Source organism: Lutra lutra, chromosome X, assembly GCF_902655055.1.
Source record: "Lutra lutra chromosome X, mLutLut1.2, whole genome shotgun sequence".
Classification (NCBI taxonomy): domain Eukaryota; kingdom Metazoa; phylum Chordata; class Mammalia; order Carnivora; family Mustelidae; genus Lutra; species Lutra lutra.
Genome location: NC_062296.1, coordinates 46,052,539 through 46,069,494, shown reverse-complemented (window position 1 = coordinate 46,069,494; position 16,956 = coordinate 46,052,539). Strand labels below are relative to the sequence as shown.

Here is a 16,956-nt window from a genome sequence, read left to right as displayed (position 1 = left end):
GAAGCAGACTCTCTGCTGAGCAGAGAGCCCGATATGGGGCTCGATCCCAGGACCCTGAGATCATGACCTGAGCCAAAGGCAGAGGATTAACCCACTGAGCCACCCAGGTGCCCCCCAAATAGAAATTCTTGAGCTGAAATATACAGTAGTGAAAATAATTTACTACTTCAAAAAGACATTTGAGCAAGCAGAAGAAAGAAATACTAATTAGGAAGATAAGCCGATTACAATTACCCAGTTGAAGAAGCACAAAGAAAAAAAGAATAAAGAAAACTAACAGAATCAAAGAGACATGTGTGACAGCATCAAGCACACCAATATACACATAAGAATCCCAGCAGAAGAGGACAGAGAGAAAAGGCAGAAAGAATATATGGAGAAATAATGGCTGAAAATATACCAAATTTGATAGAAGAAATGAGCCTACATAAGCTCACCAAACTCCAAGTAAAACTTGGAGCTCTAAGAAGCTCACCAAACTCCAAATAACAATAATAAAATAAATACACATAAATAAAAGAAATAAATTAATAAAATAACATAATAATAAAATAACACAAAGAGATCCATACCAAGATAGACAGACAGAAAGAGACTTCAAAGTGCCAAGAGAAAACTGATTTGTCACTTATAAGAGATCCTCAATAAGATCAACAGGCAATTTCTCGTTAGAAACCAAGGAGGTCAAAAAGCAGTGGGATGACATATATAAAGTATTGAATGAAAAAAATATCTGAAACAGGAGTTATATATATATTTTTAAAATATTTTATTTATTTGACAGAGAGAGAGAGAGCAGAAGCAGGGGGAGCTTCTGGTACAGGCAGAGGGAGAAGCAAACTCCCCTGCAGAGCAGGGAGCCCAATGCAGGATTCAATCCCAGGGCCCTGGGATCATGACCTGAGTCAAAGGCAGTCACTTTAACCAACTGAGCCACCCAGGGTCCCCTGAAACAAGAATTTTAGATCTGGCAAAACAATCCTTCAAAAATGAAAGAAAAATTAAGACATCCCAGATAAAAGCAGAGAGCATTTGTTTCTAGTAGATCTGCCCAACAAGAAATACTAAAGGAAGTTCTTTAGGTTGAAATTAAAGTACACTATACAGGGACGCCTGGGTGGCTCAGTTGGTTAAGCAGCTGCCTTCGGCTCAGGTCATGATCCCAGCGTCCTGGGATCGAGTCCCACATCGGGCTCCTTGCTCATCAGGGAGCCTGCTTCTCCCTCTGCCTCTGCCTGCCATTCTGTCTGCCTGTGCTTGCTCTCTCTCCCTCTCTCTCTCTGACAAATAAATAAATAAAATCTTTAAAAAATAAAAATAAAAAAAAATAAAGTACACTATACAGTAACTCAAAACCATGTGAAGAAATAAAGGTCACCAATAAAAGTAACTACATGGGTAAACAAAAGCCAGTATTATTGCATTTTTTTTATTCATATCTCCTCTTTATTTTCCAATATGATTTAAAATAATATGCATAAAACAATAATTATAAATGTATGTTAAAAGCACACAGTGCATAAAGATATATTTGATGATAACAACATAAAAGGGGAAGGATGGAGCTGTAAAAAAAATCACTGTTTTACATACAATTGAAGTTAAGTTGGCATTAACTCACAATATATTGTTGCAAGTTTAGGGTACTTATTGTAGTTTCCAGGATGGCCACTAAGAAAATAATGTAAAAATATATAGAAAAGGAAATGAGAAGGGAATCAAAATGATACAGTCCAAAAAAAAATCAATTAAACACAAAAGTGAGTAGTAATGGAGGAATGAAGAATAAAGTATATATGACATATAGAAAATAAATAGCAAAATAGCAGAAGTAAGCTCTTCCTTATCACTAATTATTAAAATATAAATGTATTAATTTCTCCACTTAGAAGGCAGAAAATAGCAAAATGGGTTTAAAAAAGCTCACAATCCAGCTATAGGCTGTCTACAAGAGACACACTCTAAATTCAAAGACACAAATAGGTCAAGAATAAAAGGATAGATAGAAAAACTTATTCCATGCAAATAGTAACCAAAGAGAGCTGGGGTGGCTGTCCTAATATCTGACTTTAAGTCAAAAATTGTTATAAGTGACAAAAAAGACATTATGTACTAATAAAGTATCAATTCCTTAAGAGAATGTAATAATTATATATTGATAGAATTGAAGGAAGAAACAGACAGTTCTATAATAATAATTGGAAACTTCCATATTCTACATTCAATAATTAATAAAACAAGAAGAAGATCTTTAAAGAAATAGAGGGCTTGAACAACGCTATAAACCAATTACAGTAAGAGACTCATACAGAAATCTCCACCCAACAATATCTTCTCTGACTACAATGGGACAAAATAACAAATCAATAAAAGAAGGAAATTAGGAAAATTCTAAAGTATGTGGAAATTAAACAGCCTACCCTAATTAAACAATTATAGGTCAAAGAAGAAATCACAAGGGAAGTCAGAAAATAATTTGAGATGAATGAAAACAAGAACATAAAGTACAAAAAACATGGGATGAACCGAAATTATTGCTCAGAGGGAAAGTTCTATCTGTAAAAGAATTAAATTAAATTTAAAAATTTAATAATTAAATTAAATTAAAAAGAAGAAAGAGCTCAAATCAATAACTTAATTTTATAACTTAAGTAACTAGGGAATAAGAAATTATAGCTATAAAAAAACCTAAATATAGAAAATATATAGAAGTAGTTATACCAAAATCTAGCAGAAGAAATACTAAAGATTAGATTAGAATGAAGACACACAAAATAGAGAATAGGAAAAAAAAGAATTCAAAAACAGTAGAGAAAATTAACAAACTCAAATGTTGGTTTTTTGAAAAGATCAACATAATTGACGAATGTTTAGTTACACTAAGAAAATGAGAGAAGACTTAAACTGCTTAAATTAGAAATAAAACTGAGGATATTACTACTAACATCACAGAAATAAAAAATATTATAATGTGATATTTTGAATAATTGTATGCCAAGTAATTACATAATCTAAATGAAATGGACAAATTTCTAAAAATGGACAGACTACCAAAGCAGCATTGAAAAGACATTGAAAATCTGAGGGTGTCTGGGTGGTGCAGTCTGTTAAGTATCCAACTCTTGGTTTTGGTTCAGTTCATGATCTCAGGGTCCTAAGATCAATCCTCACATTGGGCTCCATATATGGAGTCTGCTCAAGACTCTCTCTCCCTCAAATAAATAAATAAATGTTAAAAAAAAAAAGAAAAGAAAATCTGAACATACCTATAAAAGAAAGATTGAGTCAGTAAAAAACCTTCCGGGTTTTTGATAGATGGGTGGCTCAGTCGGTTAAGTGTCTGCCTTCCGCTCAGGTCATGATCCCAGGGTCCTGGGACCAAGCCCCTCATGGGGGGCGGGGTTTTCTGCTCAGCAGAGAGACTGCCTCCCCCTTTACCTTTGTCTGCAGCTCCTCCTGCTTATGCTCTCTCTCTCTCTCTCTCTCTGAAATAAATAAATAAATAAATAAATAAAATTTTTCGTGTATGTGCTGCCAAAGCAAACACAATAAATAAAATCTTTAAAAAAATACTATTGGGGTGCCTGGGTGGCTCAGTTGTTTCAGTGTCTGCTTTCAGCTCAGGTCATGATCCCAGGTTCCCTGGGATCAAGTCCTGCATCGGGCTTCTTGCTCAGTGGGGATCCTGCTTCACCCTCTCCCTCTGCCTGCCACTCCCCCTGCTTGTGTGCTCTCTTTCTCTGTCAAATAAATAAATAAATAAAATATTTAAAAAATACTATCAAATCAAACACTGCAGCATATTAAAAGGATTATACTCTATGACAAAGTGGGATTTATCCCAGAAATGCAATGGTGATACAAAACTAAATCAATGTAATATGCCACATTCATAGAATGAAAAAAAATAACTCATCATCATGTCAACTGATGCAGAAAAAGCATTTGATAAAATTCAACACCCATTTATGATAAAAATATTGAAAACTAGGTATTGAAGGGAACTTTCTCAACATGATAAAAGGGTATTTATGAAAAACACATACTAAGGTTTTAAGGTAGAAAGCTCAGAAAGCTTAACCATAGCATTAGAATTTGGGGAAAGCACTTTTTTTTTTTAATTTTTTTTAAAGATTATTTATTTATTTATTTATTTGACAGACAGAAATCACAAGTAGGCAGAGAGGCAGGCAGAGAGAGAGAGAGGGAGAAGCAGGCTTCCCGCTGAACAGAGAGCCCGATGCGGGGCTCAATCCCAGGACCCCGGGATCATGACCTGAGCCGAAGGCAGAGGCTTTAACCCACTGAGCCACCCAGGCGCCCCTGGGGAAAGCACTTTTTAAAAAAAGATTTTATTTCTTTATTTGAGAGAGAGAGAAAAAGAGAGTTCACAAGCAGGTTGGGTGACAGGCAGAAGGAGAGGGAGAAGCAGACTCCCCACTGAGCAGGGAGACAGATGTGGGCCTGGATACCATCCCTCTGGCATCATGACCTGAGCTAAAGGCAGACACTTAACCAACTAAGCCACCCAGGTGCCCCGGAAGAGCACTTTTAAAAAATAATACCGAGCTGGAGTGCCTGGGTGGCTCAGTCCAATAGGCACCTGACTTTGACTCAGGTCATGATCCTAGGGTCCTGGGATTGAGCCCCATATCTGGCTCCTGCTCAGTGGGGAACTTGCTTCTCTCTCTCCCCAAGCCCCCGCTTGTGCTCTCTTTATCTCTCTCTCTCAAATAAATAAATAAAATCTTAAAAAAATAATTTTGAGCTAAGGTTTATGTTAGCATAATTGCTATTTGAATTCATATTTGCTACCAGAAAATGGATAGTTCTGTTGTTGCTCACAACAGTTAAAATTATTTAACTTTCTCCCATCAACTTTATAATATATTCTCATTGTGGGAAATTTGGAGAAAATGGAAAAATAGAAAACAGGAAAAAAAATCACTCAGACATATCACCTGAAGATAATTAACCTTCATGTCTTTGGATGTATCATCCAGGACTCTTTGCCCTAATAGCACCTTTTCTTTAGAATAGAATTTTAGGGGGTGCCTGGGTGACTCAGGTGGTTAAGCATCCCACTCTTGTTTTTGGCTCAGGTTATGATCTCATGGGTTGTGGGATTGAGTCCTCCATTGTGGGGGGCTCTGCACTCAGTGGGGAGTCTGCTTGAGGTTTTCTCCTTCTGGCCCTCCCCCACAACACATGCTCTCTCTCATAAATTAAAAAAAAAATCTTCAATAAGATAAAATGGGATTTAAAAAATATTCATGGTAGATGCTGTATTTCTGTAACTGAAGGCAATACTTTAATGATTTGTATCATTCATATTGTCAGTGGTCATTGACTTTGCCCATTTTTGTTAAAAGATTTTATTTATTTGGGCGCCTGGGTGGCTCAGTGGGTTAAGCCGCTGCCTTCGGCTCAGGTCATGATCTCAGGGTCCTGGGATCGAGTCCCACATCGGGCTCTCTGCTCAACAAGAAGCCTGCTTCCCTCTCTCTCTCTCTCTGCCTGCCTCTCCGTCTGCTTGTGATCTCTCTCTGTCAAATAAAAAAAAAAAAAAATCTTTAAAAAAAAAAAAGATTTTATTTATTTATTTGACAGAGAGAGATCACAAGTAGGCAGAGAGGCAAGCAGAGAGAGAGAGGAGGAAGCAGGCTCCCTGCTGAGCAGAGAGCCCAATGTGGGTCTCGATCCCAAGACCCTGAGATCATGATCTGAGCTGAAGGCAGAGGCTTAACCCACTGAGCCACCCAGGCACCCCTGACTTTGCCCATTTTTTTTTAAAGATTTTATTTATTTATTTGACAGACAGAGATCACAAGCAGGCAGAGACAGGCAGAGAGAGGAGGGAGCAGACTCCCTGCTGAGCAGAGAGCCCGATGCGGGGCTCTATCCCAGGACCCCAGGATCACGACCTGAGCCGAAGGCAGAGGCTTCAACCCAATGAGCCGCTCAGGCACCCCTGACTTTGCCCATTTTTTAATGAAGGTATTTGTTTGTTGTTGTTGAGTCATTGATGTTCCTTATATTCTGGATATTAACTCCTTATCAGATACATAATTTGCAAATATTTTCTCCCACTCCATAGGTTGCCTTTTCACCCTGTTTATAGTCTCTTTTGAAGTGCAGAAATTTTTAAATTTGATATAGTCTCATTTGTCTGTTTTACTTTTGTTGCTTATGTATTTGGTACCACATCCAAGAAACTATTGCCAAACCCAATGTCCTGAAGTGTTTCACTTGTGTTTTCTTCTAGGAATTTTTTTTTAAAGATTTTATTTATTTATTTGACACAGAGAGAGATCAGAAGTAGGCAGAGAGGCAGGCAGAGAGCGAGGAAGAAGCAGGCTCCCTGCTGAGCAGAGAGCCCGATGTGGGGCTCGATCCCAGGACGCCGGGATCATGACCCAAGCCGAAGGCAGAGGCTTTAACCCACTGAGCCACCCAGGCGCCCCTTTTCTAGGAATTTTATAGGTTTAGGTCTTTAATACATTTTAGGTAATTTTTTTGTACATGCTGTGAGTTAAGGGTCCAATGTCACTCAAAAGTTGATATCCAATTTTCCCAGCACCGTTTGTTGAAAAGACTGTCCTTTCCTCATTGTGTAGTTTTGGCAACCTTGTTGAAAATCATTTGGCCTTATCTTCAAGTGATTATTTCTGGGCTCTTTTTTCCATTATATTGGAATATATATCTATATCTTTGTAATAGTACACTCTCTTGATTACTGTTGCTTTACAGTATGTTTTGAAATCAAGAAATATATGTTCCCCAACTTCGCTCCTCTTTTTCAACATTGTGTTGGTTATTCGGGGTCCCCTAAACTTCCATGTGAATTTTAGGATTTTTGGGGGGTCTAATTCTTCAAAAATGCCATTGAGATTTTGATAGGGATTTTATTGAATCTGTAGGTCCTTTTGGCTAGTAGAAACATTTTAACATTAAGTTTTCCAGCAGTACATGGGAATGAGATATCTTTCCACTCATTTGTATTTTCTTTGATTTCGGTTAGCAATATTTTGTAGATTTCAGAAACAAGACTTTCACCTACTTGGTTAAGTTTATTTCTAAGTATTTTATCCTTTTTGATGCTATAGTAAATGGGATTGTTATCTTATCTTATTTTTTAGATGGTCATTTTTAGTGCATAGAAACACAACTGATTTTTGAAAATGTTTTTATTGCAAGGAGCTATATGGTATTCTGATGTATGGATAACATAATTCATTTAACTATAGTCTTATGGATATCTCATTTTTCCCACATAGGATATAGATGTTGGATAAATTCCTATAAGTTAAATTCCTGGATTACAGGATATATGCATTTAAATATTTAATTGATATTTTCAAAACACTGTGATTTTGACATAAAATAGAAGTTGCAATGATGTTTATTAAACATTATGAGAGTATCTATTTTTTCATCCAATTTGCTCTCTTAAAGGTAATCTACATTGTCTTTCTTCCAAGCAAATTTACATATTACACATTTATGGTCAAGTCCAAGAAAGGCTTCTATGTTGATTTCTGCGGCAATGTGATGAAAAATGTGAGTGATGTGTTCCACTGAATTTCTTCTAAAATACAGCTGAAGGAAACTCATTGTAAATCAGCTACTGAAAGTGATACAACTATAATATATCAGTAAAACTTTATTAGTCATCTTTTAATAGCAAAGGAATCCTCTTATGATTCATGGATAGAGTGAGTTGTATATTTTAGAAATTCTGTGATTATAATTTTGTTATTAAGATATTTCTCTATGGAATTTGTCATGTTACAGCTGCTTAGTGTTAAGAAGTCTTGTCACCAAGCGCTGGTTTAAAAGTTGTGTGCTGTTTTGTAATGGAGTGTATCTCCTTTCAGATTAACTTCATTTACCAAGGAGGAAAATATAGCTTCTTCAAATTGTATGTTTGAGTGATATTCAACATATGGAAGACAAGAAGAAAATCAGTATACCAGATATAGAAGGCTGGTTTCTACAGTTGCCAATAATACTTGAATGTTTGAAAGATGATTTGAAATGTGTATAAACTTCTTCCTTTTTAAAGATTTTATCTATTTATTTGACAGAGAGAGAGAGAGATCACAAGTAGGCAGAGAGGCAGGCAGAGAGAGAGGGGGAAGCCGGCTTCCCGCTGAGCAGAGAGCCTGATGTGGGGCTCGATGCCAGGACCCTGAGCTGAAGGCAGAGGCTTAACCTACTGAGCCACCCAGGCACCCCTAAACTTCTTTCTTTAATTTTGTTAATTTAATTAATCTCTACACCCAACTTTGGGCTCAAACTCATGACTGGAAGATCAAGAGCAGCATACTTTTCTGGCTGAGTCACCCAAGCGCCCCCAAACTACTCTTGATTAAAAATTCGCCTGTGTCTATCAGATTATCAAAGTGTTCTATTCAAAAAAGTCTTACCATTTGCAATTCCGGTAGAAAGCAGCAACTCTTTCACCTAAATGCAAAAGAAGCAAATTGCAGATTTGAAGAAAAGCAAATAAAATGAACAAAACCATGTATGTCAGAATAAATTTGGAAATAAAATTAGAAACTATTAGACTTTAGAGAACTAATTTGTGACTTGCAGAGATTACCAGTGAACAATTAAATTAGAGAACATGAAAGCTGGAAAGTCTTTTAGAGATCATCCAGCCAAACGTCTGTAATAAGGAGGAAATAGACCTTGATTGGTTGGTTTGTGACCTAAACTTAACATTACATCTAGTGTGTGTGGGTGTGTGTGTGTTTCAGGTGGCAGTTTGGAGTTTATTTATTTATGAGTATTTATGAATATTATTTATGAGTATTGAAAGACTCACATGAAGATCTCAGGTTAGTTTTATATAATATATATTTTGTAAGCATGCTGGCATGATGAATAGTCTTTATAAAAAATCTAGAAAAGTAAAGAACTTGATCATAACCTGAAATATAGGAAAGAAAAGACACAGGATGGTCATATAGATCAGTGTTTACGAGTGTGGTGTCTGGTCTGAATCTTGGCTCCACTACTATGAGACTTTGTGTTTTGGTTTCCTCATCTGGAAAATGTAGTTAACAAGCGTCTGTCTGCCTCAAAGAGAATAGGGATTACATGAGCTAATCCGGATAGAGGATTAGTATAGTGCCTGGTATATAGTAAACACTCAATAAATGTAAATTGCTGTTATTGTTTTGTCAATATGTCAAGGAAAGGAGGATGGATCAAAAAGCATTTTCAAAATAAAGTCAAAATACGTCACTAGCACTTTCAGGTCATTGGGACTGAATAGGAGCCCCCATGAAAAGGTGGAGGGGTTTAAATGACGTAGACCGCCTTAGCAACAGGCCCCCAAAGAAGGTGAATTTCAGTAACCAATAAGAGTCTGAGCTGTAGAGGAGGTAGCCAATCGGTAGCGGAAAGAGGAAGAGGGAGGACGCGCCAATTCTTCTGCCTGAGCCTCGGCCCAACAAAATGGCGGCGGCGGCGGCGTCGCTTTGTTTCCGCGGCTCCTGCGGCGGGGGCAGTGGTAGCGGCCTTTGAGCTGTGGGGAGGATCCTGCACCAGCTATAGTGACGACTACGAGTCCATTGCATTTCTGTCGTAACCCCGTGCTGGAGAGCGCAAAGCGGCGCCCTACGGTCGTTGAAGCTACAAGGCGTTGAAGCGAAAACATGACTGCTGAGCCCATGAGGTAAAATACAACCCCGTCTCACGGGTCCTAGCGGTCTAGGCCTATGCGTCTTTTGAGTAGGGTGTTTGGGAAAGCTTTGGCTTGGTGGGTTAGGCCTGAGTATCGCTTAGCGGAAAGACATCGTTTTCTCTTTAGGTGAGAAGGGTTTCGGAGTTTCGGCGGTAGGCTCCAACCCCTGGTGGGGGTGGGGGTGGGGGTGGGGGGGCGCGGCCTGGCGTGTTGGGCGCTTCCTCCAGCCTTCCCTAACCGGTGAAGCTTCGTTGGCTTCGTCTCGTTTATTCTTTGGTGCCTGTGGAATTGAGAACCCTAAGTCGGAGGCGGTTTTGGTATCCCGGTCGTTCTTCCTAATCTTTGGGCCTGGAAACTGCGTGGGGGAGGAGAGGAGGCGGGGGGGGGGGGTGTAGAGGGGGAGGGGCGGGCTGGCGGCGGGAGGATGTGAGATCCCGGGACGAGTCAGTGGCGTTTGGATAGCAGGAGACAAGAAATATCGCAGCTTTGCGGAATTTTTTTTTTTTTTTTCTGCAGCCCCTGGGGACAAGCTCTTTTTTGGGGGGTGAACGGGTGAGTCCTTGCTAGGTTTTTACATTCCTTCCCTACTCCATATCTTGAGGGGGTATCCTTGGGTTTATTTCTAGGCAAAGGGGTGGTTACCCAGGGTATACCCCAGTATACTTTTCATGAAGTCAAGGTTTGATGGGTGGTAAGGCAGATCTCAGATGTTTCTCCACTTGCTGGCAAATTTCGAGCAAAAGTAATTAGACCCTACTTTTAAAAAAATTTATTCCGTGAGGGATGAGGAGCAGGTTAATATGGGTCGATGGGACGTAAGATTTATTGCAAGGGAAGCTGTGCCTGGCAGGCCTCCTCTAACCAATCAAGTATGTTTATTAGGTTGAGGTTGTTTTTCTCTTGTGCTTCTGATTTGCTTCTTGGTAGTGTCTAAAAATATGAGTTGTTAATATGAAGTATATAGTATTTTTACACGGGTGGCTGGCTTGCTTTTCAGGCTCTTTGACATTTGACTTTTCATCTCTTGTGAATTAAGTAATTTTTCTGCTCTGAAATGTATCCTTGGCGCCTAGGGGCAAAATAAAGAATACTAAAGGGAGCATGGATCAGAATTGCATTGGTAGTTGGCAAAATGTGCCTTTGAGTAAGTATTAGGATAGTAGAAGCTTTTAGAGCATGTGGAGTTTGGGAATGAGCCTGTGATACCTATTATGCCTATTTTCTACATTAATAAGCAGTAGATAGAAGATATTTTCCTTCACTTGAGAAAAAAAAAAACCTTAGTTCTTAGATTACAGATCCCTAGCTGTGTAAAGATTGTAGTCTCGGTTTCTGAATTTATGTTAATTGGTCCAGCCACAATAAACCTTTATTTATTGGGCATTGGGTATGTAAGAGGTACCCAGTACAACTTGTTGGCTGGTTATTAGGTGCTCATGTTAGTTTACATGAAGGGTGTACCTTATAGGTAAATATAACCTCTAGATTTTACTGAAAGCCTCACAAAAAGAAGACTTCATTCATTCTGTGCCACGGTCAGTTTGTTTTTATTGGTCTTGAAGAGTGCTTATTGTTGACCTTCACCTGTATAATCTTAATTCTTAAAACAACTATAGGGTAGGTACTTAGTGTTCCTCATTTTATAGCTGAGGAGGAAACTGAAGCATAGGGAAATCAAAGAACTTGACTAAAGCTATACAGCTTGTAATTGGTGGAGCTGGAATTGAACCCCGTTTTTACTCCAGAACTTATGTTCTTTTTTTTAAGATTTTATTTATTTATTTGACAGGCAGAGATCACAAGTAGGCAGAGAGAGAGAGGTGGAAGCAGGCTCCCTGCTGAGCAGAGAGCCTGATGTGGGGCTCGATCCCAGGACCCTGAGATCATGACCTGAGCCGAAGGCAGAGGCTTAACCCATTGAGCCACCCAGGTGCCCCCAGAACTTATGTTCTTTTTTTTTTTTTAAAGATTTTATTTATTTATTTGACAGAGAGAGATCACAAGTAGACGGAGAGGAAGGCAGAGAGAGAGAGAGAGAGAGGGAAGCAGGCTTCCCGCTGAGCAGAGAGCCCGATGTGGGACTCGATCCCAGGACCCTGAGATCACGACCCGAGCCGAAGGCAGTGGCTTAACCCACTGAGCCACCCAGGCGCCCCCCAGAACTTATGTTCTTAACCACAGGGCATTAATGCCCCCTTGAGCTGCCATGTCTAATGTGATTATGATCATTTTAATTTAGCCCAAGCGTTACAACAGAAGAAGTTCCTATTAGCTACTATTGATTGAGGTTCTTTGATATAGGTCTTAGAGCTTGTAGCTGTTAAAATATTTTGCCTTTTATGTACAGATGAGATAATGAGAAAAACTGAAACATTTAATTAATTCCAGGAAATTCTTAAGCTACATGAAAAACCCCTTGTAAAGAACCACATATATAAATGTTAATTTAAAAATGTATGATGCTCCCCGATTATTTACTGGGAAAGTGCACCAAGTGGGTGTTCAGAACTGTCTCAGGCTGAAGTGTCATTTATCTCAAGTCATAATCATAGAGGATAATCTGACAGGTAGTGCTTGAGTGAGTTGAACTCACAGTACTGAATCACTCTTGATTCTCTCCTACTGTGAGATAGAAATAATAGAGCAGTTCTATACATTATCATTAATTTTATTTTACACAATAGTGCCAGATATTTTTGTATCAGAACTTTTGTTGAGCACTTAAATAGCAACAAAGAGTAGTTCTGATTTTTACTAGTGTTCATAAAAAACAATATTTTCTGTGATTCTGTGGTGAAAAAATAGCCAAAAGGCAAGAAGGGAGGGAAATAAATTGATGACCTGCCTAAATCATACACTGAAGAATCAGTGGCTCAGTCTTTAAAAGATTTTGTTACTGTTTTTAAGGAGCTTTTGTTATGTATTTTATTTTAAATAAGATTGGCTTGTTTCTTGAAATATTTATCATTATGAAAGATAAGCTTCTGATTGACAGATAAACTATTTTTGTATAAAGGTCAGAGATATTTTGTCATTCTTTTTATTTTAGATTTTATTTATTTGAGATAGAGCAAGAGCAGTGGGGAGGGGCAGAGGGAGAGGTAGAAGTAGGCTCCCCACTAAACTAGGGAGACTGGTGCAGGGCTCAGTCCCAGGACCCCAAGATCATGACCTGAGCCGAAGGCAGACACTTAACCACTTGAGCCACCCAGGCTCCCTGGGACTTGTCATTCTAACCTTTATGGCAGCTGACAGCAGTATAACTTGTTATTGGTCTTAAATTTTATTTTTTAATTTATTTGTTTTTAAGAAGCTCTGTGCCCAGTGTAGGGCTTAAACTCATAACCCTGAGGGGCGCCTGGGTGGCTCAGTGGGTTAAAGCCTCTGCCTTCGGCTCAGGTCATGATCCTAAGGTCCTGGGATCGAGCCCCACATCGGGCTCTCTGCTCAGCGGGGAGCCTGCTTCCCCCTCTCTCTGCCTGCTTTTCTGCCTGCCTCTCTGCCTACTTGTGATCTGTCAAATAAATAAATAAAATCTTTAAAAAAAAAAAAACTCATAACCCTGAGATCGAGTCAGGTGCTCCACTGACTGAGACAGTCAGGTGCCTCATGGTCTTAAATTGCAAAAGGCAGAAGTTGTCTAAATGGAGAGATGCTGGGAAAATGTCTTAGAAAGTATCTGTTAGGGTGGTAATTCACAATCATTGCTTACTAACCTAATGTTTGAAAACTGTTATCTGTGAAATATTTGCATTCCCACTAAGTGGAAGGTATTAAGCCAGGCTGTGGAGGGGGAGTACATGCAATTTTTATAAAGGGTTTTGAAAGAATTTAAATACCAGTTGTTTGGTTATGTTGCTGATTGGGTGAAAAGAAAGATGTTTGTGACTTTAATTTTGATCATGCCAGTTCTCATTATTGGCAACCCTTGGTATAGTTTGACCATAAGCTTTCAGTTATATATTGTATTTCTAGAGATAAGATACATGTAGTACTTAAAGAAATTTCTGTATAGATAGAGGTGTGTGAAATAATTTTTCTGTGAGAAATTGTTTTTATGTGTCTATTTCACTCTTGGAGTCTGAATAAATTTGTGGATGATGATGATGATGATGATTTAAAGATTTTTTTTTTTAAAGATTTTTTATTTATTTATTTGACAGAGAGAGATCACAAGTAGACAGAGGCAGGCAGAGAGAGAGAGAGAGGGAAGCAGGCTCCCTGCTGAGCAGAGAGCCCAATGCGGGACTCAATCCCAGGACCCTGAGATCATGACCTGAGCCGAAGGCAGCGGCTTAACCCACTGAGCCACCCAGGCACCCTGATTTAAAGATTTTATTTATTTATTTGACAGACAGAGATCACAAGTAGGCAGAGAGGCAGGCAGAGAGAGAGAGAGGAGGAAGCAGGCTCCCCGCCGAGCAGAGAGCCCAATGAGGGGCTCGATCCCAGGACCCCGGGATCATGACCTGAGCCGCAGGCAGAGGCTTTAACTCACTGAGCTACCCAGGCGCCCCAAATTTGTGGATTATATCAGGCAAATCTTGGGTTTACATGAAGTCCTTTCCTCCAGAATTTGTTTTCTTGAACATTGGCAAAAGCTGTTCAAATGGTTTTTAAGCCATAGGAAAATGATGTTTAGATCTTCTCTTTGGAACGTTGACTATAGTAGGACAGTAAAAGGAGCACCTAAGTGGGATTCCTCTGTACATGTATGCTAATGTTTGTCTTATGATTGTCTTGATAGCAGACACGCAAGATATTTATCCTCCGTTTCTCTACCTGTAAAATGGGAATAGGTTTAATAGATAACTGATAATGCCTGCAGTTCTGGAGGAAGTAACATGGTTATAACAGTGGTTCTTCTTTTAAAAATTTTTATTTATTTGACAGAGATTATAAGTAGGCAGAGAAGCAGAGAGACAGAGAGGAGGAAGCAGGCTCCCTGCTGAGCAGAGAGCCCAACACGGGGCTCTATCCCAGGACCCCGGGATCATTACCTGAGCTGAAGGCAGAGGCCTTAACCCTCTGAGCTACCCAAGCACCCCTATAACAGTGGTTCTTAAAAGGCAATAAACTAAAGCTCTTTGTGGCCTTTGCTAATTCTTAACTGTTTTAAGAGTGTAAAGAGCTCCTGAGATTAAAAGTTTGAGAACTGCTGGTGTAGAGGAATGAACACTGAACTCCGAGCCAATCCTGGGTTTTCTAGGTACAGCTCTCTTGCTTAACTCATTATAGGACCTTTGACAAATTCATCCTTTCCAGGCTTCTGCTTTGTCATTTGTGAAATGAACTTGTACTTGATGTTCTATAAGGTTATTAAAAAAAAAAATGGGGGTGCCTTGCTGGCTCAGTCGGTAGAGCATATGACACTTGATCTTAGGGTTGTGAGTTTGAGCCCCACATTGGGTGTAGAGTTTTAAATAAAGATTAAAAAAAATAGTCCTGCTTATGTAAATGTTGACCATTTTTTAAATTTTACTTTGAGGGGTAGGAAGAAGGGTAGTGATAAAGGGAAGTTTCTTTAGCCATGTATGCATATCTTTTTTTTTTTTTTTAATTTTACTTTGGGGGGTAGGAAGAAGGGTAGTGATAAAGGGAAGTTTCTTTAGCCATGTATGCATATCTTTTTTTTTCTTAAACGTACATGGTTTGGATACATGTGTTTTGTTGATGGTATCCTCTGTCATCAATGTACACGTATTTGTGCAAATACTGGAAAGGAAACCCTTTTTGTTGAGAAGTTTGTTAATATTATTGTGGCTCAGGATGTCTTCTATTTTGAAAGATTATTAATCCAGGATATTGTATTTCTCCCCTTTTTATTTGAAGATTTATTTATTTATTTTAGAGAGCAAGAGAGTGTAGGGGGGAGGGGCAGGGGGAGAGGGAGAGTGAGTTTCAAGCAGACTCCATGCTGAGCACAGAGCCTAGTGTGGGGCTCCATCTCACCATCCTGAGATTACAATCTGAGCTGAAACCAAGAGTCGGATGCCTAACCTACTGCACCACTCAGGTGCCCCTTTTTCTGTCTGCCCTTTTATGATTAGAGATGATACTTCTGAAAAGACTTTTTTATTCTGGCCAGTTGTGCTTTTTGCCCTGGGAAAAGGTTCTGTGAATTGTGTGCTATAGTCACTATTTTCAGATCCTGTTTCTTGAGACTTTGTCTTTCAGTTTTGGCTTGAAGTAGCCATTCTTGGTAACTACAGTCCAGCTTTCTTGTTGACTGTTCTATACAATATTTGTTTAAGAAATTATTGGTATAGCATTGGTTTTCATGTGTTTATATCCTATACTTCATATTTTGGGAGAATGCTTTATTAGTTGATCAAATACTTGAGTATCAACTAGGGGCCAGGCACTGGGCTATGGCATGCAAAGTTTAATGAAACAAAATTCTCATCTCCTTAAGGCATTCTTAACCTAGTGAGGGAGATAATAAGTAAATAAGCAGGTATAAAACCAGGCTAAAATAGAGATATATTGGTTTTATTGGGTACCAGAAATGAAGGAAAGCCTAATTTCGGGGATGTCTAGGAAACTTTCACAGAGGAGGTGGTATCTGTATTGCGTCTTGAAGATGAGTTAGCGGTTAAGGGTTGGCTGTGAAAAAGGGCTGCCCATGCAGAGGGATTAGTATGGCTAAAGATTAGTCTTATTTTCCATATGGCAGAGGAAATTACAGATGTGTACACAAATAATTTTGAAGCAGGATATAAAGTAGCAAATGCTGCAGTAGGTAAAAACTAAATTCAGAATATGAAGATATTTCTTTTTTTTTTTTTAAAGATTTTATTTATTTATTTACTTGACAGAGAGAGAGGGTGAGAAAGAGATCACAAGTAGGCAGAGAGGTAGGCAGACAGAGAGGGAGAAGCAGGCTCCCTGCTGAGCAGAAAGCCAGATGTGGGGCTCGATCCCAGCACCCCGGGATCATGACCTGAGCCAAAGGCAGAGGCTTAACCCACTGTGCCACCCAGGTGCCCCCAGAATATGAAGATATTTCTGATGGGGTCCAGGGAAGACTTTATAGAGAAAGCATTTGAATCTGGCCCTTGGAAGGTTGGGTACAGTTTTGACAAAGAAAACTGGGGGAGAGTCCAGATGTGAGATACAGCAAGCAAAGGATTGTTATATATATTAGTGTTTTCTCTTTGGAAGCAGGTCAGCTGAGAATTTTTAACTCAGTTCCTGGACAAATATTGTATAACTTTTGTGCAATTAGTATGTTTTTTCCCCAGCTTTATTGATATATAGTT

General features: G+C 39.0%; 1 protein-coding gene across 1 annotated transcript in view; it reads left to right on the top strand.

Moving 5' to 3' along the window:
* The first annotated feature begins 9,436 nt into the window (after positions 1 to 9,436).
* The window catches only part of ATRX (ATRX chromatin remodeler), a 315,263-nt gene continuing 307,743 nt past the window's right edge, over positions 9,437 to 16,956 (top strand). Inside the window, exon 1 of the mRNA XM_047714735.1 lies at positions 9,437 to 9,685. Within this exon, the coding sequence (XP_047570691.1) occupies positions 9,666 to 9,685 (20 nt within the window). The 5' untranslated portion in view covers positions 9,437 to 9,665. The remainder of the gene's footprint in view (positions 9,686 to 16,956) is intronic.